We start from the raw sequence: 26,567 nt of genomic DNA, 5'->3' as shown, positions 1-26,567 counted from the left end.
GATTTAATAGCTCTGACAAATGCAAAGACTATGTTGCGTTTGGCTTACATTTTCAAGCAGAATAAGTGATGAAGTTGAAATTTGAAATTAGAAGAGAAAGTTAAGAGACCCCCCCCCCCCCAGGTTTTTCGAGACAGGGTTTCTCTGTGTAGTTTTGGTGCCTGTCCTGGATCTCCATCTGTAGACCAGGCTGGCCTCACACTCAAAGAGATCTGCCTGGCTCTGCTGGGATTAAAGGCGTGCGCCACTGACAACGATGCCCAGCGAGTCTTTTATTTTTATTTTTTTAAAAAAAGAGAATAATTACATAGCCACAAAACAGACTAAAGAGGAATAGTTTGAGAAAGTGAAAGCAAAGAGTAACATCATCAGAGTCATGTGAGAATGATGTATTAAGAAGTGAGAGGCGCCGGGCGGTGGTGGCGCACGCCTTTAATCCCAGCACTCGGGAGGCAGAGCCAGGCGGATCTCTGTGAGTTCGAGGCCAGCCTGGGCTACAGCGCGAGATCCAGGAAAGGCACAAAGCTACACAGAGAAACCCGGTCTCAAAAAACCAAAAAAAAAAAAAAAAAAGAAGTGAGAGGCAGTGGTGATGCACGCCTTTAATCCCAGCACTTGGGAGGCAGAAGCCTCTGTAAAAATATCCTCAATTTTTCTTAAATTCAAATCTTTACTTACTTGCCTTTACTTGAGAAGCTGAATGTGGAGAAAAAGCCAAAAACCTCTCTGATTGATTTCACAGTGAGTTCTTGACTACTGATCTTAAATGGACCTTATTAGCATCTAGCTTCATTTCTGCATTTCATAATCCCTTTACCCTCTCACTTTCGACAACCTACATGTTCCTTGTTTCCAGCTCAGATCTGCAATTCTCCCTTTTAGCTAAGAAACGTTCTTCCTGTTTCACTAGGAATGTATACACATAAGAGAACTTCCTCATACTTTTTTTTAAAAATAGATTTTTTAAAATAATTTAACTTTATTTTATGTACATTGGTATGAATTATCAGATCCCCTGGAACTGGAGTTACAGACAGTTGTAAGCTGCCATGTGGGTGCTGGGAGTTGAACCCAGGTCCTCTGGAAGAGTAGCCAGTGCTCTTAACTGCTGAGCCACCTTTCCAGCCCCAACTTCCTCATACTCTTACTGTCATAGCTATCAGTATTTGCCCACTAGGGTGAACACTTTGCCTTCCTCCAAGTCTGGTGAATGACTGCTTCAGTCTGGGGCTACATTTCTATTTGTGTAATGGCTCTTATCCATCCCTCTAACCCACTGATGTCCATCACTCTATGGATTATCCTGTCTAAATTTTAGCACTACAGCTCAGTGGTAGAGCACTTGTTTTGCATAAACGAAGCCCTAGGTTCAGTCTCTAGTGTTGCCCCATCCTCCTCTTCCCCAATTATCCTGTTGTCTTTTTTCTTTCCTCCTTTTCCTCTTCTTCCTTAAAAAACAAAACAAAACAAAACGAAACAACAACAACAACAAAAACTGGATCTCACTGTGTAGCCTAGCTGGCCTGAAATTAACTGTGTAGACCAGGCTGACCTGAAACTCACAGAGATCTCATCTCTGCTGTGATCAAAGGTATGTGCCATCAAACTTGGCCTTATCTTTGATTGATTTTAGTTGGATTTGTGTGCTTATCATTAGCTGAAACCTTTTAAGATTTCATTCAAGGTCTTACTTTGCAAACTCAATGCTTATTAGATCTGTTGATAATTTTATTTTGAAAACTTTATTTTGAAATACTATTTTCAAACAAGAGTTAATTATGTGTTTTTGTTTGGGTAAGTGCATGTGAGTACAAGGCCTATGGAAGCCAGAAGAGGCCTCTGATCTGGAGCTGGAGTGGCAGGTGGTTGTGGGCTTCTTGAGGTGGAGCAGAGGACCTGAATTCTGTCCCCAGCACCTCTTTCCAGCAGCTCACAAACCTCTATAAATCTAACTCCAGAGGATCTGAAGCCTTTGGCCTCATCAGATACCTGCAAGTTTGAACCACACACATATAATTAAAAATAGTAAGTCTTTTTTAAAAATTAAAGGCTTACTATAGTCCACAAGCCATTTCATGATCTGATATCTCCTCCTACACTGCTTCCTCTCCTCTCTTTTGGTCATTCAGCCCCAGAATCTTGGGCCTCCTTGCCGTTTTTTGTTTGTTTGTTTGTTTGTTTGAATTTTTTTTTTTTTTAAAGATGGTGTCACTATGTAGCCTGGAACTTTATTTGTATTTTTACTTTTTAAATTTTTTTTTTGGTGTGTGTGTGTGTGTGTGTGTGTCTGTCTGTCTGCCTGTCTGCATGTGTGCCATAGTGTATTTAACGGAGATCAGAGGGCAATTTATGGGTGCTGTTTTTTTTCTTCTACTGAGTAGGTTCTGTGGATTGAGCTGAAGTTGTCAGGATTGATGCCAAGGTTCATACCTGATGAGCTGTCTCTGTAACTCTTCTTTAATTTTCTATTTTTAGCCCAAGGGAGAGGATTGCCACAAATTTGAGGCCAGCATTATCTACACAGCAAATTTCAGGCCAACCTGGGTGACAGTATAAAACCCTGTCTCAAAAAGCCAAAACCCAAACAACAAAAAGCTCCACAACCCAAAAGTCAAAATGTAGCCCTCTCCTCCCCAAACCACAGACCTGTAAGATACACATATGGGTTTTTAAGTTCTGTGAGAGTATGGACTGCATATGGCATGTTTGTCCTTGTATCCTTAGCAGTTCATGTAGTTACTGGTACATAGTAGCTATTTGTGGGGTCTGTAAACAACAGGGCGGGCAGAGTAACCATTTGAGTGAGGCAGGAAGGAATCTGGTTCAACATGACTTAGTTAGCCCGTGTTGGTTCAAACTTTTAGAATCTGACCCTGAGCAGTTTATTTTAGACATACTTAAGCACAGCACAATTTTGGAAAAAAGTTTCTTGATGATAATTAACTCAACTCTGTGTATACAACAGCTTAAGACATGTTGACATGAAAACTCTTTACAAAGTCCATATGGCCTCTTCCAAATGATGAGGTCCATTGACTCAGAAACAAAGCTCAAGATAAGGCTCCAGGGAGAATGACTGAAGTAAACACAATAGCCCGTGGGAGTCAGGAGTGGCCTGGTCCTAAGATAGCACAGAGGTTACCTAGGCTGTTGTAAAGTACAGATGCCATCTCCTGTAAGGAAGGGTTTTATTGACTGAGAAGCAATGCTTCCTCTAGGAGGAAGAGTCTGGGATAAACAAACATAATAGAGAGATGGCTCAGCAGTTAAGAACACTGGTTGCTCTTTCAGGGGTCCTGAGTTTAATTCCCAGCAACCACACTGTGGCTCACAACCATCTGTAATGGAATCTTATGCCCTGTTATGGTGTGCAGACAAACATTCAGACAGAGCACTCATATACATAAGTAAATCTTTTTCTTTTTTTTAAAGACTGGCCCTACAGATAGCAAAGATTACCAAGTGTCTCAGTCAGTGTTCTATTGCTATGAAGTTGCCATGATCACAGCAACTCTTAAAAAAAGCATGTAATTGGGGCTTGTTTACAGTTTCAGAGGTTTAGTCTATTATTATGGTGGGGAGTATGGCAGCATGCACGAAGAGACAGTATTGGAGGAATTGAGAGTTCTACATCTGGATCTGCAGGCAGCAGGAAAAGAGAGACATTAGGCTTGGCAGAGGCTTCTGAAACCGGAAAGCTCACCCCCAGTGGCAACTTCCTCTTGTTAGGCCATACCTCGGAGTCCTTTCAAATAGTGCCACTCCCAGGTGACCAAGCATTCAAATCTGTGAGCCTATGGGGGCCATTCTTATTCAAACCACCACACCAGGTTATTAACTACATCCATAATATCATTCCCAGCCTTCTGAGTGGAAAACAGGTTATACATATCCCTGCCCCCTCCCCTGTTGAGGGAGGAGACAACCCTGTGTGTTTAATATTCCTGGTTTCGCTAGTACATATCTGTGAGCACAGGGACCTCATGTCCTCTGCAGATGTTCAGCATGTTAATTTAAATTCCTTCCTTCCTTTCTCTTTCTTTTTTTTTTTTTTTTTTTTTTGGTTTTTTTTTTTGGTTTTTCGAGACAGGATTTCTCTGTGTAGTTTTGGTGCCTGTCCTGGATCTCGCTCTGTAGACCAGGCTGGCCTCAAACTCACAGAGATCTGCCTGGCTCTGCCTCCCGAGTTCTGGGATTAAAGGCATGTGCCACCACCACCCAGCCAGTTTGAATGATTTTTTTTTTTTTTTTGGTTTTTCGAGACAGGGTTTCTCTGTGTAGCTTTGCGCCTTTCCTGGAACTCACTTGGTAGTCCAGGCTGGCCTCGAACTCACAGAGATCCGCCTGGCTCTGCCTCCCGAGTGCTGGGATTAAAGGCGTGCACCACCACCGCCCGGCCAGTTTGAATGAATTTTAAGAGAGACCATCTTGGATTTATTTTCAGTATAAGTGTATGTATACACCTGTAGTAATCACAAATGATTAGGTGGTCCTTCTAATATGTGCATTTTATAGGGATAGTTCATCATCCATGTAAATACTGACCTAACCCTTGTATAATTTGAATTTTAACTGGTCCATAGGCTCAGGCCTATCTTGTTTAGTTTTTCACAAATCCCAGTGTATCGTCTGTCATGTATAATAAATGCACAGCATACAGAAATATAAAACCCCTCCCCCATTTCACGGTGCTGTTAGAAAAATGAATGGGAGTAGCAGAGTATTTTGCTGTTATGTAGTGAATCAGCCTGATGAGGGTTTAGATTATGCTCCCCGGGGGCTTATAAAAACCATTGTTATTTTAATTAAAATTTTAATTTTAGTTATAAATTCTTTTTTTCTTCTTCCTTATTTCCCCCTTTTTTTATTTTCTTCTCTTTGGTTTTCTTTTCTGGGGCAAGGTCTTGCTTTGTAGCCCAGATATACCAACCTCACACTTACGATTCTCCTTCAACGTTTCAGGAGTACAGGCATATGCTGCCACACTTGGTCTTATAAATGATCTTTTTTGTTTGTTTGTTTGGCTTTTTTGTTTTGTTTTTTTTGAGACAGGGTTTCCCTGTATAGTTTTGGTGCCTGTTCTGGATCTCACTCTGTAGACCAGGCTAGCCTTGAACTCACAGAGATCCGCCTGGCTCTGCCTCCTGAGTGCTGGGATTAAAGGTGTGTGCCACCACCGCTCGGCCTATAAATGATCTTTTAATGGATTATTTGGGTTTGACTCAGTAAATAAAGGTGGTCTGAGCTACTTAAGCATCAAATTATATCTGTAGTAAAACCTTGAGTGTTTTGGTGGTACTGAGACACAAGTTTATAATTCCCTTTATATAGAGCTGGCTTCTGCCTCTGCTTAGACACAGCTGTCCTGATGAGATTGCCTTTGTTCTCTGTGACAAATTTGTTTGTTTGTTTTTTTTGTTTTTGTTTTGTTTTGTTTTTTTCGAGACAGGGTTTCTTCTTTGTGACAAATTTAAAAACAATTCACAAAAAAAACAAAAGAAATAATTTACTTATGTTTTAGTTATGTTTAAGTAATATTTTGGGCTAAATTTGTTGATACTGAATGTTGTATACATTTTCGGTTTTTTTTTTTTTGGTTTTATTTTTGAGACAGGGTCTCTCCATGTAGTCCTGACTGTCCTGGAACTCACGGTATAGACCTGGGTGGCGTGGAGCACACAGGCCCGAGATTAAAGATGTGCATTGCCACCTTCAACCTAGATGTATTGACTTTTAATAACTAAGGTATTTTATGAACAAAACAAATAGGAAAAAAACAAAGGAAAGAAAGAAACAGGTCAGGTGTGATGGCCCTGCACTTGGAAGCAGAGGCAGGTGAATCTCTGTTGTTCAAGGCAAGTCTGACCCATAGAGCAAGTTCAAGGACAGCCATGACTATAGTGAGACCTTGTCTCAAGAACACACAACAAAACAAAGGGAAAAAAAAAGAAAGAGAAGGAGAAGAAGAAGAAGAAGAAGAAGAAGAAGAAGAAGAAGAAGAAGAAGAAGAAGAAGAAAGAAAATAGGTAAGAAAATAATATATATCAGGTGGTGGTAGTGCAGACCTTTAATCCTAGCATTCTGGAGGCAGAGGCAGGTGGATCTCTGTGAGTTTGAGGCCAGCCTGGTTTACAGAGCGAGTTCCAGGACAGCCAGGGCCACATAGAGAAATCCTGTCTTGAAAAAACAAACAACAACAATAAAAAGGAATATATACTTGCAAACACACTAAAAAGGAATATATACTTGCAAACACACTGTTAATATATGCTGTTTTACCACCTCTAACCGTATTAGCATAATAATACATTTATTTGATGTGAGTTAAATTTTTATATCTCTATATGAAATTAGTGTTTTAAGAGAATTCTGGGGACAATGCTACAGTTATTGTTTTGTTGTTTACAGGAAGGGAGGAAATAATAAATTAATAAAGATCTATCATCGGGATGGTAAATACGGCTTTTCTGACCCCCTGACATTTAATTCTGTGGTGGAGCTCATTAACCACTATCACCATGAATCTCTTGCTCAGTACAATCCCAAACTCGATGTGAAGCTGATGTACCCAGTATCCAGATACCAACAGGTATGACCATGGACATTCTCATAGCATTATTTCATATAATTTTATTCTATTTATCAGGCTTAATGGTTAAAAAGAAGTCTAGTTTATATTTATTTTCCCAATTAATCTTGAGTGTGGTGGTGCTTGCCTTTAAGGCAGGTGGATCTCTGAGTTTTAGGCCAACCAGGGCAATGTAAAACCCTATCTCCCCACCACCACCACCCACCCCAAAAAAAAGAAAAGAAAAAGATACATTTTCTAAGTAGCATTTTAGGTATTTTAGCTTAGTTTTTTAAATTTTGTTTTTTGAAATAGGGATTCATGTAGGTGGGCTGGCTTTGAAGTCACTATGTACCTGATGGTGACCTTGAATTTCTGATCTTCCTGCCCCAGTCTCTTGAGTTCTTGGGATTTTAGGTTTTTGCTATCATACCTCGTGTGTGTGTGTGTGTGTGTGTGTGTGTGTGTGTGTGTGTGTGTGTGTGTGAGAGAGAGAGAGAGAGAGAGAGAGAGAGAGAGAGTAGTATAGTTGGATTTTTCTATTTACTTTTTGAGGGACCCGCCACCCAGCTCCCAAATAAATCACACACAGAATCTTATTCTTACTTATGAATGCTTGGCTTATTTCTAGTCAGCTTTTCTTAAATCGTCCTGTCTACCTTTTGCCTCTGGGCTTTTACCTTTCTCTATTCTATATACCTTTCTTTACTTCTTACTCTGTGTCTGGCTGGGTGGCTGGGTGGCTGGGTGGCTGGGTGGCTGGCCCCTGCTGTCCTCCTCTCCTTCTCCTTTTCTCACTCCTCCTCTTCTCTTTTTCTCTTTCTGTTTTTTCTTTCTGCCTGCCAACCCCACCTATCCCTCTCCTGCCTAGCTATTGGCCATTCAGCTCCTTGTTAGACCAATCAGGTGTTTTAGACAGGCAAAATAATACAGCTTCACAGAGTTAAACAAATGCAACATGAAAGAACACATCTTTACATCATTAAACAAATGTTCTACAGCATAAACAGATGTAACAAATTTTAAAATAATATTCTACAGCATCTGTAGTCTCACTTTCTTACATAAAAAGTTACTCATTTGGTGAGACCTTTTCTTTTTAATTTAAAAATTGTGTGTGTGTGTGTGTGTGTGTGTGTGTGTGAGTGTGTGTGTGTGTGTGTGTGTGTGCATGCATGCATGTGCGCATGTGCATGCCTGTGTGCCCTTGTGTGTGTGTGTGTGTGTGCATGCATGTGCGCATGTGCATGCCTGTGCGCCCTTGTGCCTGTGTGCCTATGCCTGCAAAGGCCAGAAGACATGACATCACATCTGGAGCTGGAATTACTGGGAGTTGTAAACTGCTGGAGGTGGGTGCTGGGAATGAACTTGGGCTCTCTGAAAGAGCAGCAAGTGTTCCCAACCACTGAGCCATCTCTCCAATCCCTCCAGTCTTTTTTTTTTTAATTTTGTTATATTTTACTTTATGTTTTTGCCTGCCTGTATGTCTGTGCATTTATATATGTGCATGGTGCTCATTGAGGCCAGAAGAGGGCATTGGATTCCCCTGGAACTGGAGTTACAGATGGTTGTTAGCCACCACGTGGGTGCTGGGAATGAAACCCAAGTTCTCTGGAAGAACACCAGTCAGTGCTCTTAAGCACTGAGCCATTTCTCTAGCCCCATATTTTTTAATTTTTAAAATAAAATATTTTACCTGACTTAAAATCTGATCTTGGTGTCACTAAAAAGTGTTTTGCTTGCCAGGTGGGTGGTGTGTTCCTTTAATCCCAGCATTAGAGAGGCGAGGATTGCTCTAAGTTCCAGGCTAGCCTGGTCTGCATAGTGAGACCCTGTCTCAAGAACCAGAACAGAACAAAATCCTCACGAAATCAAACGAAGTGTTGTTGGTGCTTGGTATTAAAATTTCTGAAGCTGAAATATAATTTGAATGTAAATAGACCTGGAAAAACATGTCAGAATTAATAACATTCCTTCATTTTATTTTTGTTTGCCTGTGTAGGATCAGTTGGTAAAAGAAGATAACATTGATGCAGTAGGTAAAAACCTGCAAGAGTTCCACTCGCAGTATCAGGAGAAGAGTAAAGAGTATGACAGGCTGTATGAAGAGTACACCAAGACGTCTCAGGTGAGACGTCTTGTTTGGGGACGGTCTTCGTGCAGTGTTTCCGTTCGTCACATTCTGAGTAGTTGGCTGCACGGTCTGCTGCCTTCCTTTCTTAACTGCCTTTGGGGATTTTGATGATACAAAAATACTCCCACTCATACCTTTTTTGTTATTGTTGTTAAAGATAGAATTTTCTATCGGCATTAACCAGGGGGTTAGGAATATGACTTAACTTAAACAGAATGCATATTGTTTGCCTATGAGGTTTGATCCTTGCATCACATAAAGCTGGGTGTGGTGGTGCAAGCCTTTGATCCCTGGCACTGGGGAGCTGGAAGCAGGAGGATCAGAAATTCAGGGTCATTCTCAGCTGTATAGCCAGCTGGACAGCTTTGGGAACCTGTCTCCAAAAATTTTTTTAAATTAGGTAATATAAAATAATAGTTGTAAATTATAAAAATAAACAATGACGAATTGTAGAAATAGAAATTAGTTTTTTGTCCATCTGGGCAGTGCAGGGCTGTTTCAGCAGCTTTGCTGTCGTGAGTCTTGGATTTTTCTGTTTTATGCTCTCCTTATTTAACAGGAGCCATCACCACCATATTTCCAGTAAAAGAAAGGAAGACTAGGAAGGAAAGAGGAAGCCCCCCCTCCCAGGGTTTCTCTGTGTTGCTCGGGCTAGCCTGGAACTCACTCTGTAAATCAGGCTGGTCTCAAACTCAGAGGTCCACCTGCCTCTGGGATTAAAGGCATGTGCTGTCTCACCCAGCTAGTTTTATGCTTTTTAAGACAAACTTATTAGATGTGTATGAGTGTTTTGCTTGCTTGTTTGTCTGTACTACGTGCATGCCTGGTGCCTATGGAGGTCAGAAGAGGCCATCAGAACTGGAGTTATGGATGGTTGTGAGCCATCATGTGGGTGCTAGGAATCAAATGTGGGTCTTCTTCAAGAACAGTAAATGCTCTTGACCACTTAGCCATCTCTCCAGCCTAAGTTTTCTGCTTTAAAGTTTTTATTCCTATTTATTTTATGAATATGAAGTTGGTAGTAATGATCCTTCTTTGAATCTTTTTTTTTCCCCCCGAGACAGGGTTTCTTTGTGTAGCCTTGGCTAGTCTAGAACGAACTCTGTAGATCAAGCTGGCCTCAAACTCACAGAGATCCACCTGCCTCTGCCTCCCAAGTGCTGGGATTAAAGGCATGCACCACCACTACCCGCCTTGAATATATACTCTAAGCTAAAAGTTTGTTGATTTTATTGATTTTTTTTCCAGAACAATTTTTGGTTGATTTCTTTTCCTTCTCCCTTCTTGTCTCCTTTTCTCACCCCTCATTCCTTTCTCTCTTCCTTCCTTCTTTATTTGTTTCTGTTTCTTTGAGACTCCATCTTATTTAGCCCAGTGTAGTTGCAGGTGATGCTGAATCCCTGTTCCTTCTGTCTCCACCTCAAGTGCTGCTGGTATCACAGGTGAACCTCCTTTCTGGGTTCTGCTGGTATCACAGGTGAACCTCCTTTCCTTGTTCTGCTGGTATCACAGGTGAACCTCCTTTCCTTGTTCTGCTGGTATCACAGGTGAACCACCTTTCCTGGTTCTGCTGGTATCACAGGGTGATCCACCTTTCCTGGTTCTGCTGGTATCACAGGTGAACCTCCTTTCTTGGTTCTGCTGGTATCACAGGTGAACCTCCTTTCCTGGTTCTGCTGGTATCACAGGTGAACCACCTTTCCTGGTTCTGCTGGTATCACAGGGTGATCCACCTTTCCTGGTTCTGCTGGTATCACAGGTGAACCTCCTTTCCTGGTTCTGCTGGTGTCACAGGGTGATCCACCTTTCCTGGTTCTGCTGGTATCACAGGGTGAACCTCCTTTCCTGGTTCTGCTGGTATCACAGGTAAACCTCCTTTCCTGGTTCTGCTGGTATCACAGGTGAACCTCCTTTCCTGGTTCTGCTGGTATCACAGGTGAACCTCCTTTCCTGGTTCTGCTGGTATCACAGGTGAACCTCCTTTCCTGGTTCTGCTGGTGTCACAGGGTGATCCACCTTTCCTGGTTCTGCTGGTATCACAGGGTGAACCTCCTTTCCTGGTTCTGCTGGTATCACAGGTGAACCTCCTTTCCTGGTTCTGCTGGTATCACAGATGAACCTCCTTTCCTGGTTTTGCTGTTTTTTTTTCTTTTTTCTCTAATCTTCATTGTTTCCTTCCTTCTGCTAGTTCTGCATTTTGTTTGCTTTTTTTTTTCTTTTTTTCCTGGTTCCTTAAGTCATCCAATTAGATTATTGATTTGAAAGCACACTTCTCTTTTAAAAAATAACTTGTTATTAGTATGTATGAGGATCCTGGTGTCACTGCACACTTGTGCAGGTCAGAGGACAACTTTGTGGAGTCCTTGAGAACTTGCATGGTCTGATGGCCCAGGCCTTTTTACCCACTGTCAGTTTGCTTGCTGTTGCTCTGATAAAGAGTATGACCAGAAGCAACCTGGGAAGGAAGAGTTTGTTTACCTTACAGTTGTAGTCCATCCTGAAGGGAAGTCAGAGCAGGAGCTGAAACAGAAACCATGGAGGAGTGCTGCTTTCTGGCTTGCTCCCCAGGGCTTGCTCAGTTTGCTTTCTTTGACAACCCAGGACACCTGCTCAGGGGTGTTAACCACTCACAGTGGACTGGGCCCTTTCATATCAATTATTAATCCAGAAAGTGTCCCACACACTTTCCTACAGGCCAGTATGATGTAGGCATTTTCTCAATGAGGTTTTCTCTTCTGAGATGGCCCTACCTTGGGTCAAGCTACAAAAGTAACCAGCACACCAACTGAACCTTTTCACTACCAGCCCCTCTCTGCGGTTTTTTTAATCATAGGTGTTTACATCTATGGAATTCCCTGAATATTGCTTTTGTAATATCTCATAGGTTTTCTTATGGAGTGCTTAGGTTTCATTCATCTAATTTCACCTGTCATTTATTTTATATTTATTACTGTTGTTATTATATGAGGCGAGGTCTCACTATGTAGCCTTGGAACATTGTGTAGATGAGGGCAGCCTGGAGCTTACAGAAATCTGTCTACAACTGCCTCACAAGCCTTCTGGGATTAAAGGATACACCACTACACCTGGCCTTTGTCATTGATTTTATGAGCCACCAGTTGTTTAGCAGCATGTTATTTAATTTCTGTATACTTGTTACTTTCTAGTTTTTCCTCCTATGATTGATTTCTATTTTCTTTTCTCTGTGAATCAGAGAAGATCCTCTGGATGATTTAAGTCTTTTAAAATTTATTAAAACTTGGGGCTAGAGAACTGGCTCAGCATTTAAGAGCACTTATTCTTGCAAAGGATTTGGCTTTGTTTCCCAACACTCACATGTTGGTTCACAACCATTTGTAACTATAGTGCAGACCCAATGCCTTCCCCTGACCTGAAGGCATTAGGCACAAATGTGGTGCACATACATACAGATATGCAAAACACTCATACACATAAAAATAAATAAATAAATCTAAAAAAAGAAATATAAAATTTATTAAAACTTGTTTTGTGGGGCTGGAGAGATGGCTCAGAGGTTAAGAGCACTGACTGTTCTTCCAGAGGTCCTGAGTTCAACTCCCAGCAACCACATGGTGGCTCACAACCATCTGTAATGAGATCTGGTGCCCTCTTCTGGTCATACATGCTGTATACAAAATAAATAAATCTTAAAAAAAAAAACAAAAAAAAAACAAAAAAAAAAACCCTTGTTTTGTGGCCTGGATATATTTTGAAGAATATTATATTTTTACCTAAGAATTATCTATATTCTACCCTTGCTGTGTGGAGTGTTCTTTATGATGCCTAGTATGTATATAATTGGGTTAATTTATAGTTAAAAAAATCTTTGTAGTATTACATAAACACTACTGTTATGCATCTCTGTCCCTGCTTGTCCCCTACTTTTTTTCAGTCAGGGTCTCACTATAAAGCCCTGGATAGACTGGACTCACTATGTAGACCAGGCTAGCCTCGAACTTACAGAGATCTATGTACCTCTACCTCTCAAGTGCAAGGGTTAAAAAGTTTGTGCCAACATGCCCTGTCCCTTTGTTATATACTGTCCAATATTACATTTTTATGTTTTATGCATTTTCCTTTCAAATCATATAAAATAAGAGGTAGTACTTGGGGTATAGCTCATTGATAGAATGCTTATTTAGCATATATAGTTTCCTGCTTTTGCTCTTTATTAACTGTAAAGCCTCATATTGACCATTTCACCGTACCTATAATGTTGATCATTTTAATGGAGTCAGTCTGTAAAAGTCTTAATAACTTTTTCTCCATTCTACCATCACACACTAGGCTCATCACAGTTAATTCATCTGGAAGTGCTAAAGTAAAAGATGTTGAAACTGGACATTAAGGTCTAGACACCAGGCACACACATGATAAAAATAAATAAATGTCCTCAACCCTTCTGGCTCCTACAGACTTTCTTTCCCCTCTTCTGTGGGGTTCTCCTGGCTCTGTGTAGTGTCTGGCTGTGGATCTCTGCATCTGCTCCCATCAGTTGTGGATGACGCCTCTTTGATGACACCTGGGCTAGGCACTGCTCTATGAGTACAGCAGAACATCCTTAGGAATCATTTCATTGGGGTTTTGGTTTTTTTGACAGTCATGAGTCCCTGGGCTGTCTAGCCTCTGGTTCCTGGCCATCCAGGCATGGGCTTCTCTCATGGCAGGGCTTCACGTTGGGCCAGTCATTGGTTGGCCATTCCCATAAGTTCGGCATCACCATTACCCCAGCACATCTTGCAGGCAGGACAGATTGTAGGTCAAAGGTTCTATGGCTGGGTTGGTGTCCCAGTCCCACTGCTGGAAGCCTTGCCTGGTTATAGAAGATGGCCAGCTCAGGCTCTGTATCCCCCATCCTGGGAGTCTTGTTAGGATCACTCTCAAAGGAGCCAGAGGGGTTGAGGACACCAGAAGAACAAGGCCCACAGAATCAACTAAGCAGGACTCGTAGGGGCTACAGCGACTGAAGCAACAATCACGGACCTGTATAGATCTGAGCTAGGTCCTCGGTTTTGGTTGTGTAGCTTCATGTTCTTGTGGAACTCCTAACAGTGGGAGTGGGGGTGTGTCTGTCTTTGACTCTTCTGTCTGCTCTTGGGACCCTTTTCCCTTCTCCTGAGTTGTCTTGTCCAGCCTTGATAGAAAGGTTTGTACCTAGTCTCATCGTAACTTGTTATGCCATGGTTTTTGTTTTTGTTTTTGTTTTTCGAGACAGGGTTTCTCTGTGTAGCTTTGCGCCTGTCCTGGAACTCACTTGGTAGCCCAGGCTGGCCTCGAACTCACAGAGATCCTCCTGGCTCTGCCTCCCGAGTGCTGGGATTAAAGGCGTGCGCCACCACCGCCCGGCTGTTATGCCATGTTTGTTGATATTATGCTCTTTTTTTTTTTTTTTTTTTTGGAAGGGAAATGGAGGCGTGGATAGAGGGAGGCTGGGAGGATTTTAAAAATTGAATTTAAACACACATTAAATACACACATGCATTTAGGCATACAACAGATGTAGCACAAATATCAAATAGCAAAAAAAAGTTATTAATTTTTTTTTTGAGACAGAGTTTCTCTATGTGATCCTAGCTATCCTGGAACTTGCTTTGTAGACCAGGCTGGCCTTGAACTTGCAGAGATCTGCCTGCCTCTGCCTCCCGAGTGCTGGGAGCAAAGGTGTGTGCCACCACTGCCTACTCAAAATGATTCTTAATAATTAAAAAGATAAAAAGGGAATCAGTTTTCACACAAGAATATGGACCAACACAACATTTTGGTATTAGAATTCTATACTTTTTCAGCATAAATCTGGTCTTCTACTTCAAGAAAGTCTTACCTGTAGGCTTTACCACATTGATTCAAAATACTCACATCTTCCTCCTTACTCAGGCAAGGCCTTAGTGTTGTAGTAGACTCCTTTATAGCTTGTAACCAATCAAATAAGTCCTGTTTACTGTGTCTTCAGTATATATGCAGAACCTTATCCAAAGCTACTTTCCTGTCTGGTGTGATAATTTTTGTGTTGCTGTGACAAAATACTTGAAGGCTGTTTATGAAGGTGCACACCTTTAATCCCAGCACTGGAGAGGCTGAGACAGGCAGATCTCTGCGAAGTTGAGGCCACCCTGGTCTGCAGAGCCAGTTCTGGACCATTTCAGGCTACGTAGTTAGACACAACATGTAACATTCAACAACAAAATACTTGAGAGAGTCAGCCTCGAAAGGAGAAAGGTTTGCTTTGGATCGCAGTTTTAGCTGTTTGAGTGCAGTATCAGGAGAGGGAAGGCCTGGGGTTCTGCTAGATCCTTCAAAGGTGTGCTGCCAGTGATCTGACTTCCTAAAGGTTCCACCTCCTACCCCAGTAGTGCCTTCTAGGAAGTGGTCCATAAAGCCTTTAACACATGCACCTTGGGGGGAACATTCCAGATTCAAGCTATACCATCTGCATCTACTGCAGCAGCCTCCTAACATATTCTTGCCCCATTCGCCACTTCTCATCTCCTAAATCAAGTTTCAGCTTATCAGCCAGGGTGATAATTGTCCAACATAGGTTAAGTTACACTCTTGTGCTTATGTTTCAGTGCGTGTGTGGCGGACAGAGGTCAATCTCAGGTGATGTTCATCTGGCACTGTCCACTTTGTTTCTTGGGATAGGGTCTGTCACTGGCCTGAAGTTTGTCCAGTAGACTAGGCTGGCTGGCAAGTGAGCCCCAGGGGTCCATTTGTCTCTACTTCTCCAACATGGAGATCATAAGCACATCACAGTGCCTGTCTTTTAATGTGGATTCTGGGGCCAGATTCAGGTCCTTAGCCTGTGTGCAAGTGCTTTGCTGACTGAGTTGTTGCCACAGGCTTACTCCTTTGTTTACAAGGAGTTTTTAAAAAACAAACAAACAAAAAAATCCAACATAATCCCCAAACCCTCTGTTAGTCAGGGTTCTCTAAAGATATTTAAAAAAAGAAAAAAGTCTGAACTCGTTCTATACTTGAGGTAAGCCTGAATACCTCAACCTGCTGCCTCCACTCTTGAATGCTAGGATTGTAAATATGTGCCACCATGCCTGGCTCTGACCTTAATTCATTAATAACGTTTTGTTTTGTTTTTTTGAGACAGGGTTTCTCTGTGTAGCCCTGTCTTATCCTAGAACTCTCTTCAGACCAGGCTGGCCTCGAACTCACAGAGATCCATTTGCCTCTGCCTCCCAAGTGCTGGGTCTAAAGGTGTGTGCCACCACTGCTCAGCTTTGTTTACTGTGTGTAGGTGTCAGAGGACAGCCTTCAGTGGTTGGTTCTCTTCCTTCCCCCGTGGGTGCTCAGGCTTGGTATCTGTCAGATGGTTTTTCTCCCTGGCCATCCTCTTGACCTGGACATTATTCCTTAGAACTAGTCACTGTTCTCCCCTGGTTCACTGTTCTTAAATATAATACACCCGATTTCCACCTTACAGTGTTTGCATCGACTGACTACTTCAAAAACTGTAAAACCTGGCTAACCCCCTTACTTCCTTCAAGTCTTCCTATATGTCATCATCTCAGTAAGGCCTACCCTGGCATCTTTATTTAATAAATTTAATTTATTGATGAGGCATAATGACAAATGCTTATAATCCCAGCACTTAGAAGATAGACAGATCAGGTATTCTAAGTCATCCATAGCTACATATAATGACTTCAAGGCCAGTCTGAGCTACATGAGACCATCTCTCAAAACAAAACAAAAAATAAAATGGTTACATGTTACTGGGTATATACTTATCATCCCAACAATAGGCAATAAGGCAGGAGGACTTCAGATTAGAGGCCAGCCTGGGCAACAGTGAAATCTATCTAAAAACACACACACACACACACACACACACACACACACACACACACACACACAAAACAACAAAAACCCCAAAACAACAATAACAACAACAACAAAAGAAAAACCCCAAAAAGCCAACCAAACAAAACCAAACAGCAACAACAAAATTAATTAAAGGCAAGAGAAATGGCTGAGTGGGTAAAGGTACTTGCAACAATAGCTTGGAGACCCGAGTTTGAATCCTGGCCCCCATGGAAAAGTGGAAGGAAAGAACCACTTTCACTACACTGTCCTCTGATCGCTACATGCATGGCATGGCATGCAACCTGCCTCCCCATAATAATAATAATTAAAAAAAATTAGTTAACTTCATTTGGTTGCTTCTACCTTGACATGAAGCCAAACCTAACTAAAGTTCAAAAGTTGTCCTCTGAGTCCTGGGTGACAGGCTTCAGTTTCTCAAGTTCTCTTTATTACCATCAGGTAGGACTTGTGGTATAGTATGTTCTTAGTGACCATCGATTGAAGTTAGTAAATATGAGGTAGTTGAAAAACTATCCTACCAGTGTGAGAATTTCTAGAATTATAAATACCCAGTATAGCAGTCTTTCTGGAATTTTGTGCACAATCATTACTTGTCTTAGAAGTACATTGAGCCAGAGTTAGGCCCTTTCTGAAGATTTTAGGGCTATCCTGACTCAGATGTTAACCTCTTGTATCTTGGGATGGTGAGATGGCTTAGCACGTAAAGGTTCCTGATGACCTGAGTTCAGTCCCCAGGACCCACATGGTGGAAGGAGAAAATAGTGACTTCTACATTCGAGCACCTTGCTGTGCACATGGGCATACATACACAAAATGAAATAAATATAATAAAATACAAAATTATTTTTTAAAACCTTGCTATCCTCAAAGGTCATCAGAATGTATGAGAGACTAAATGGCTTAGTCTAACTGGGATTTTGGAGTTAGTAAGTCTGTTTTGTAGAATTTTTGTTTTTTTGTTTTTTTTGTTTTTTTTTTTTTAGGTTTTTCGAGACAGGGTTTCTCTGTGTAGTTTTGCGCCTTTCCTGGAACTCACTCTGTAGCCCAGGCTGGCCTCGAACTCGCAGAGATCCGCCTGCCTCTGCCTCCCAAGTACTGGGATTAAAGGCGTGTGCCACCACCGCCCGGCTGTGTTTTGTAGAATTTTTAGTTTTTCATTTTAGTACATCTGACTTTAGCAGATATTCTTTCTCTGCTTTTTTTCTTCTAATCAGATTACTGATGAATCTGGAAAATTCAGTATGCAGTGTAGTGATGAAAGTGATAATAAATAGATTCTACATGGCTCTTCTGGAAATAAGACTTTGAATTTTGATATATGAACTCCTTATCTGGCCAGTCACTCTTTCACTTAACTTTTAGGGATTAGTACTGTAATAATAGGTGCACAGTAAATGACCCTTGTAATCAATGATGTTCAAGGTTAGTCTCTTGGCAACTCATTCATAGGCCTTTCTGTGGTTCTTAGCCATATCTTAGGTAATGTTTCTTTTTATTTATTTTATAATCTGAAGTGTTTTATATGTAAGTACTAGAGAAGGGTTGAGTAAAAGTTTTTGCCCTGCTATAGGGTCTTATAATTCTTTTTGTTTGTTTGAGATAGCATATGATACAATCCAGACTGGCCTTGAACTCCCTGTGTAGCCATTTATGACCTTTAACTTCTGGTCCTTGGGTCTCTACCTTCTGAGTGCTGAGATTACATGTGCTATCATGCTTGGTACTGGGAATCAAACCCAGCACTTTGTGTATGCTAGACAAGCCCACTAACAATTGAGATACATCTCCAGTTCCTCCACCACTTCCACCAGTGCTGGGGACTGAATCAGGGACCTTTCATATGCTAGACTGTACTCAACTACTGAGCCACAATTCACGTAATTGGTCTGATAAGAGATTATAATAAAAATTATAAAATTTCTTTCAAGATCAAGATTATAAAAATATGATAAAGTGTTTGTGTGTGTTTTGAAATGGAGTCTCATTTAGCTAAAGTTGGCCTTAAACTTGCCCTGAAATGAGGCTGTCCTTGAACTCCTGATCCTCCTACTTGTTGCCTCCTGAGTACTGAGATTATAGTCAGGAATCACCCTGCCTAGTTATAAAGTGTATATTGTTTCTTTTCCTCCTGTAGGAAATACAGATGAAGAGGACTGCAATTGAAGCCTTTAATGAAACTATTAAAATATTTGAGGAGCAGTGTCATACCCAAGAACAACACAGTAAAGAATATATTGAGCGGTTTCGCAGAGAGGGGAATGAAAAGGAGATTGAACGGTGAGTATACTTAATACCTCCAAGTGAGTAATGAAATAAGACTTTTTTTCTTTATTAGTAATTTCTATCTTGTTTGTTTATACCCCCTCAAGTTGCACAGCTATGTTATATGGAACTGCTGGCTGTTCACAGTAATGAATGGTACCAAATGGCATCTTTCTTTTTTATGTGTTTTCTCTTATCTGTGTAAATTCTTAATTCTTATCCATCCTGTAGGACTTAGGTTAGACATAACCTTTTCCAGAAAAGCCTTCCTCAATATCTCAGTCCATTTAGGGGTGTTGTATAAGCCTTCATACAGTGTCTGGTCCTGATCCCAGTGCAGCATATTTCCATTCAAGTGCAAACTCATTAAGAATAGACATGGTGGTTTTTTTCCCCCCCTAATATAGCCCAGCACCCATGTCTGTCATAGTCATGTTCTTATGGTACTAGCTGGGAATAGTGACACAGGTCTATAATCTCAGCTGTTCCAGAGGCTGAGGTAAGTGCATTTCTTGAACCCAGGAATTTAAGACCAGCCTTGTAGCATAGTGAGACCCTGTCTCAAACAAACAAACCCAACAAGATATTAGGACCCTGTTTATGCTTCTTGACCCTTTTGCTTCTGTTGTTATTTTAGCCTTAATATGTCATATTTTCACAGAATTATGATGAATTATGATAAGTTGAAATCACGTCTTGGTGAGATTCATGATAGCAAAGTGCGTCTAGAGCAGGACTTGAAGAAACAAGCTTTGGACAACCGGGAAATAGATAAAAAAATGAATAGCATCAAACCTGACCTGATCCAGCTGCGTAAGATCCGGGATCAGCACCTTGTGTGAGTAGTCTGGGGCTGGATGCTGAGGGACACACCAGCACCAGTTTATTACTGGAACTAGAAATGACATCAGGGGGAGAAGAGTTTGAAAACTAGAAGGCAGTATGTAAGAATTTAGGAATGTGGTCCTGTAGTAGTAGGAGGTCCCAGAATGGCATAAATCAAGTCAGCATGTACTCTACTTTATGCAAATACTTGGGAATACTCAGATGAAACTAACGAAGTGTTGTAGAGTAAAAAGTATATATTGGGGCTGGGGAAATGGTTTAGTGGTTCAGAGTACATGCTGTTCTTCCAGAGGATCTGGGTTTGGTTCCCAGTACACACATGGTGACTCACAACCTTCTGTAACTCCAGTTCTAAGGGATCTGATGCTCTCTTCTAAACTCTGTGGGTATTAGGTACATACATGATGGATGCACAGACATGCATGCAGGCAAAACAGTTCTAAAATGATTCTAAAAAAAATTAAAAGTATATGTTAATATTTCCTTAAAGCGTAAAAATTAGAAACTGTAGTTTTATGGTAGAATCACAGAAGTAGAATTATTCCTTCAAGGTAAATTCTATAAACAAATAAACAAACAAATAAATAATTAGAATAGGTAGTTCTTTATAAAGGATTTTTTTTTTTTTTTTTTTTGGTTTTTCGAGACAGGGTTTCTCTGTGTAGCTTTGCGCCTTTCCTGGAACTCACTTGGTAGCCCAGGCTGGCCTCGAACTCACAGAGATCCGCCTGGCTCTGCCTCCCGAGTGATGGGATTAAACCCGTGCGCCACCACCGCCCGGCTCTTTATAAAGGATTTTTATGCTTAAGAAATGACTTTGGTGTGTGGTGACACATGTCTGTGACCTCAGTACTCAGGAGGTAAAAAGCAGTAGGACCCAGGAGTTCAAGGCCAGCCTCAGCTACATAGCAAGTTTTAGGCCAGCCCAGGCTACATGAGACCTGTTTTTTTTTTTTTAAAAAAAGGAAGGAAGGAAGGAAGGAAGGAAGGAAGGAAGGAAGGAAGGAAGGAAGGAAGAAAGAAAGAAAGAAAGAAAGAAAAGAAATGTGGTGCTGGCAAGATGACTCAGTGGGGAAAGGCCACCAAGCCTGACAACCTGATTTCAGTCAGCGCCTGGGACCCACATGGTAGAAAGACAGAACAAACTCCTGTAAATTGTTCTCTGACCTCCATTCAGGGCCATGCCTCCTCTCCCTGATGTAAAAAAGTGCATCTCTATAAAAATGAAATTTGTGTTTATTAAGAAAAGTGGTGGCTGGAGAGATGGCTCAGAGGTTAAGAGCACTGTTTGCTCTTCCAAAGGTCCTGAGTTCAATTCCCAGCAACCACATGGTGGCTCACAACCATCTATATGCCTTCTTCTGGCGAGTAGGCATACATGCAGACAGAACACTGTATACATAATAAATACAAAAATCTCAAAAAAAAGTATGCATAGTAGGCACTTCAGATCCTTTGAGTAGTGAAAACCAATGCTTTTTAACATTTTTCTTTATTTTTATTTTATGAGTATTTTGCACCACCACCACCCAGCCCGTAGTGCACATCTTTAACCCCAGCATTCAGAAGGCAGAGGCAGGTAGATCTTTGTGTGTTTGAGACCAGCCAGGGCTACATAGTGAGACCCTGTCTCAAAACGAAAAGCAACCAAAAACCCCCATCACTTTGGAAACTAAGGAACACAAGGTTCTTTTTCCTTAACTCTTGATTGCTATCATTAGCTACTTCTTTGGTTCTTAGTCATTGATTTTTTAAAGTATTTTAAGTTAGCATATAAATAGAAAACTCAAAAGTATCTTTCCCAGAAATATTCTAGTTGACTGTCCACAGACTTTGCATCTTAAAACTTTATTGTTGTCCTCCCTTCAGGTGCCTTGTGTGCAGCAGCACCCTTTTGTGTTACCCCACATTCCTGCAGGAAGCCTACTGTTTATTTGCCCTTCTTGAGCTCTTTCCAGCTTCGTCCTCTTCTTCGTCTTAGACCTTAGATCAGACAGTCAATTGGAACTTTACAATGGATGTTATATATATTTGCCCTGTCTTGCTAAGTGAGGCAAGGGCAAGGAAATGATATACTATTATCATTCCTATATATCTTTTTTTAAAGATTTATTTATTTTTTATGTATACAGCATGTATGACCAGAAGAGGGCACCAGACCTCATTACAGATGGTTGTGAGCCACCATGTGGTTGCTGGGAATTGAACTCAGGACCTCTGGAAGAGCAGTCAGTGCTCTTAACCTCTAAGCCATCTCTCCAGCCCCCTTCCTATATATCTTAAGGTGAGTTTTTATGTGAGAAGGCAGGCAGCTTTGTTAGTGGAACATGGACCAAAACTGTTTCTTCTTTTGTTTCCTAGCTTTTCAGAGGTAGCCTAACTTTCTTCCTAGAAGGAACACCTCCATTTAAGGAGGTTGGGTGTTCAAAGTAAATGGGGGCATTTGAGGAGATGGCTTAGGGAAGGAGAGCTTGTATAACCGTGAGGACCTGAGTTTCAGTCTCCAGCACCCACACAAAAGGTAGATATGGCCACACATCAATAAAGACAGTCCTGGGAGGCAGAGACAGGTGGATCCTGGGAGTATGCTACATAACCAGTCTTAATGAAAGGGTGAGCTTTCGTTTCAGTGAGGGACCCTGTCTTAAGGGACTAGAGGAAGACATCTGTTATCCTATCTAGCTTCTATGCTTGCTTGTGTACCCATTCACGCACATACCACACACACTCCCACAAAACCAATTACCCACCCCCACACACCCATACAGATTCACCCACTCACACATACACCTACTCATGCACATACCACCACCACCACCACCAGAGAGACAGCGAGAAAGGAGGAAAATGGGGACTCAGGAGAAAGTGTGATGTGATTTACTAAATTTAAGTCTCTTACTCAGTGTGATTATCTCTTAATAAAGAGATTGTTTCCTTTAAGCAAAGAAAATGTTGGTGCTAAGGATGTTAGAGAAATGTATGTGGATGTTTGGCTGAAGGATGTGCTGGTGCAGTGGGGTGGGATAGGATGGTTAAGGGATAAAATGAGTAAGCCAGCTCCACTAAGTGTCAAAAATGAAATCCAAGTTAATGAAGGGCAAGTCTTTCTGAGAAAGTCTTCAGAAATACGCCTTTTAGATCTTTAAACACTTAGCTGTGATACAGGTTATATAAATACTTGGAGTCAGTGACAGATACTAAGGTGATCCTAGATTGTGAAGATTTTCTTAAAAACATCCCATCAGTAAATATTTACTGAATATTGATTATCTCTGTGCTTATACTGTTTAAGAAATTGGCAGTAGGGAGCTGGAGAGATGGCTCAGAGGTTAAGAGCACTATCTGCTCTTCCAGAGGTCCTGAGTTCAATTCCCAGCACCCACATGGTGGCTCACAACCATTTATAATGAGATCTGGTGTCCTCTTCTGGCATACAGGCAGAACACTGTATACATAATAAATAAATATTAAAAAAGTATTTTTAAAAATGACAGTATAACCATAAGCAGAAAAGAAATCTCTCTAAAACAACGTAAGTTTTGTGGGGAAGATAAGCATAAACATTAAAAATATAAAATAATTTTGCTGGGTCTCTGAAAATTAATAAAATGGTAAAGAGTAGGCCTTAGTTGGGACAAATTAGGGTAGAGAGCTCTGAGATGATGTTTATGATGATACTGAATGATAAGGAAAGGAGACTTGGTTTGTGATGAACAAGTATATTTTTAAAAATACTTATTTTTATTTTTTTAAATTATATGTATGAGTGCAGGTGGACAGTGTGGAGGCCAGAGGCAGTAGATCCCCTGGAGCTAGGTTATAGGTGTGAGCCACCATACGGATCCTAGGAACTTAACTGGAGTTCTCTGCAAAAGCAATATGCTTTCTTTTTTAATAATTTGTTTTTATTTTATGTACATTGGTGGTTTTGCCTGAATGTATGTCTGTATGAGGTCATTGGATCCCCTAGAACAGGAGTTACAGACAGTTGTGAGCTGCCATATAAGTTCTGGGAATTGAACCTGGGTCCTCTGGAAGAGCAGCCAGTGCTCGTAACCACTGAGCCATCTCTCCAGCCCATAAAAGTGTTTTTTTATATTCCACTTTTATACTCCTGTTTTAGACCATGGGCCTCTACTATGTTTGAATGCAAGTGTGTGTGGGGGGGGTGTGGGGGGTATGGGTGTGGGTGTGGGGGGTGTGCTTCTAGAAAAGAGAAGGAAGAAAATTAGATACATGCCTAATTTCAAGTAGTTTTCTGTGTTTCTTCCTTTTTTCAGGAAAAATCCTATTAATTGAAGGAAAAGTAATAGAGAGATTAATTTAGGGAAAACTCTGGCCATTCTTCTTGAGACTAGGGAAAAATAAGAGGTTCCTGGGCTTTCAAAGTATGGCTGGTTTCAGCATCCTCACTATGTCCAGACAGTCGTGAGATTCTGAGGTGGTGTCTTCCCTCTTGGCAGATGGCTCAATCACAAAGGGGTGAGGCAGAAGCGCCTGAATGCCTGGCTGGGGATCAAGAACGACTATGCTGATGAGTAAGTTCCTCCTTCCAAAGGGCTTTGTTCTCATGTAAGGCTCCTCCCATCATGCATGTGGAAAGTCGGCTCTCAGGGTCACTGGCAGAACAGAGAACTGTGCACCTCTTTTGAAGTGAGTTGCCTGAAGAGTATGGTACACACACTTGAGTGTAGAAACTCTCCCACATGAAACTTGGATGCATATACTGCTATTCAGGTATTTTAGCTTATTGAATGAGTTCTGTAGTTTCTGCACCATAGTAAGTAGTAAAGTTGTTTAAAACTAAACACTCACCTAATTGCAGTTTTACTTTTTTTTGTGTGTGTGTTTTTTCTTTTCATTTTTTTTCTTTCTTTCTTTTTTTTTTTTTTTTTTTGGTTTTTCGAGATAGGGTTTCTCTGTGTAGTTTTGGTGCCTATCCTGGATCTCACTCATCTCACTCTGTAGACCAGGCTGGCCTTGAACTCACAGAGATCTGCCTGCCTCCGCCTCCCAAAAACAAAACAAAACATCTTACTAGCTTTTAGATATAAGAATATAAGATTGCTAGAATAATATTTCAAATATTTAATTTTTAGAAGCTACTTTATCAATGAGGAAGATGAGACCCTGCCGCATTATGATGAGAAAACCTGGTTTGTGGAGGATATCAACCGAGTACAAGCAGAGGACCTGCTTTATGGGAAACCAGACGGTGCATTCTTAATTCGTGAAAGTAGCAAGAAAGGATGTTATGCTTGTTCTGTGGTGTAAGTCTTCTCTGGGTATATTATATGGCCTTTTCCAATCTGCATTAATTAATTACAGTCATCATAAAATTGAGATGGAATTAGATATGGTGATAAGAACTCACAGCTTACTTAGACCATCAGTATTTATCTAATGGTTTTAGGATATAGTGGATTGAGTCCAGTCCTACTGTTTACTTGCTTTGTAACGTAGGGACATGACTTACCTGTCCCTTGTCTAGTCTAATCTGTAAGTGCTACCTACTGATGTTACTAGGATAATGATGACACTGTAAGACAGGGTAGAAAACAAAGAAAGATGACTAAGTGATTGCTCTCAGAGAGCACAAGGCTTAGACAACTATGGATGTTTTCTCTCACACACAGAGTATAAGCATAAATATAAACAACATAAAAGTAAAATAGGGACAGCCAAGGCTACACAGAAAAACCCTGTGCCGAAACAAACAAACAAAAAAGTAGAAGAGGTACTATTTGGGAGAAGGAAGGGGGAAACAGGATAGCCGGGGAATATATGATCAAGATACAATGACACATGTCTCAAAAATCCTACTGGGACCTGGAAGATGGCTCAGTAGGTAAAGGCGCTTGATGACCTAAGTTTAAGACTCACATGGTCCAAGGAGAAGACCAACTCCCTCAAGTTGTCACTGATTTCCACATGTATGCCATGCATACACAATATGTGTACCCCACCATAAAGAAATAAGAGTAGTTTTAAAGTGATTTTAAAAAGTCACATTGAGCCGGGCGGTGGTGGCGCACGCCTTTAATCCCAGCACTCGGGAGGCAGAGCCAGGCGGATCTCTGTGAGTTCGAGGCCAGCCTGGGCTACCAAGTGAGTTCCAGGAAAGGCGCAAAGCTACACAGAGAAACCCTGTCTCGAAAAACCAAAAAAAAAAAAAAAAAAAGTCACATTGAAACCCATTATTTTGTGTGTTAAATTAAAAAAAGGAGGGTCATGTAGAAAGGATGAATGAACGGGATTCACAGTGATGAGATTACAGGTATAAGCTATCACACCTAGCTCCCAGGCTTCATTTCATACAGTACCTATGATAATAGAATCACTGTGAAATAGCTATCATTAGTAGGCCTTGCATGTGTGGAAATGTTCATTCTGGTAAGGGAAAAGGAAAGTTAGAGGTTTAGGGAAGAGGTGTTAGTACTGGACCCTAAAGCATGAATGCTATCTATGAAGAAAATGAGGCAGAACAGAAAAGCACATTATATCACTGTGTTAGTGTCATCTAGGAGTAGGACTACTTAACAGCAGCATCCCATTTTTGTTTGCCTTACTCTACTTAAGTTGTGCCAGTAGAAATGACAGGGGACGGCAGTTCTCACCAGACTTCAAGTCTTATAAGAACAAGAAAAGGAGGGTGGTTGAATGTCTTCTACAGCTGATAAACACTTTCAGCAAAGTGGCTGAATACAAAGTTAACTCACAAAAATCAGTATCTCTCCTATATACAAATGACCAGTGGGCTAAGAAATCAGGGAAAAAACACCTTTCACAATCGTCTCAAATAATGTAAAATATCTTGGGGTAACTCTAACCAAGCAAATGCTGTATGATAGAAACATCATTCAAGTCATTTAAAAAATTGAAGATATCAGAAGATTCCCA

At 41.0% G+C, this 26,567-nt stretch overlaps 1 protein-coding gene across 4 annotated transcripts in view; it reads left to right on the top strand.

Moving 5' to 3' along the window:
* Pik3r3 (phosphoinositide-3-kinase regulatory subunit 3) overlaps window positions 1-26,567 on the top strand; it is an 88,412-nt gene that overhangs the window by 52,476 nt on the left and 9,369 nt on the right. For all 4 annotated transcript variants that reach the window (XM_052715928.1, XM_052715929.1, XM_052715932.1 and 1 more), the window contains 6 exons: window positions 6,409-6,589; window positions 8,571-8,696; window positions 18,694-18,836; window positions 19,483-19,659; window positions 24,131-24,205; window positions 24,767-24,937. In XM_052715928.1, the coding sequence (XP_052571888.1) occupies window positions 6,409-6,589; window positions 8,571-8,696; window positions 18,694-18,836; window positions 19,483-19,659; window positions 24,131-24,205; window positions 24,767-24,937 (873 nt within the window). The remainder of the gene's footprint in view (window positions 1-6,408; window positions 6,590-8,570; window positions 8,697-18,693; window positions 18,837-19,482; window positions 19,660-24,130; window positions 24,206-24,766; window positions 24,938-26,567) is intronic.

This window comes from Peromyscus californicus, unplaced genomic scaffold (assembly GCF_007827085.1).
Source record: "Peromyscus californicus insignis strain IS unplaced genomic scaffold, ASM782708v3 Scaffold_5__1_contigs__length_169319896, whole genome shotgun sequence".
Taxonomy (NCBI): domain Eukaryota; kingdom Metazoa; phylum Chordata; class Mammalia; order Rodentia; family Cricetidae; genus Peromyscus; species Peromyscus californicus.
This window is presented reverse-complemented; position numbering and strand designations above follow the sequence as displayed.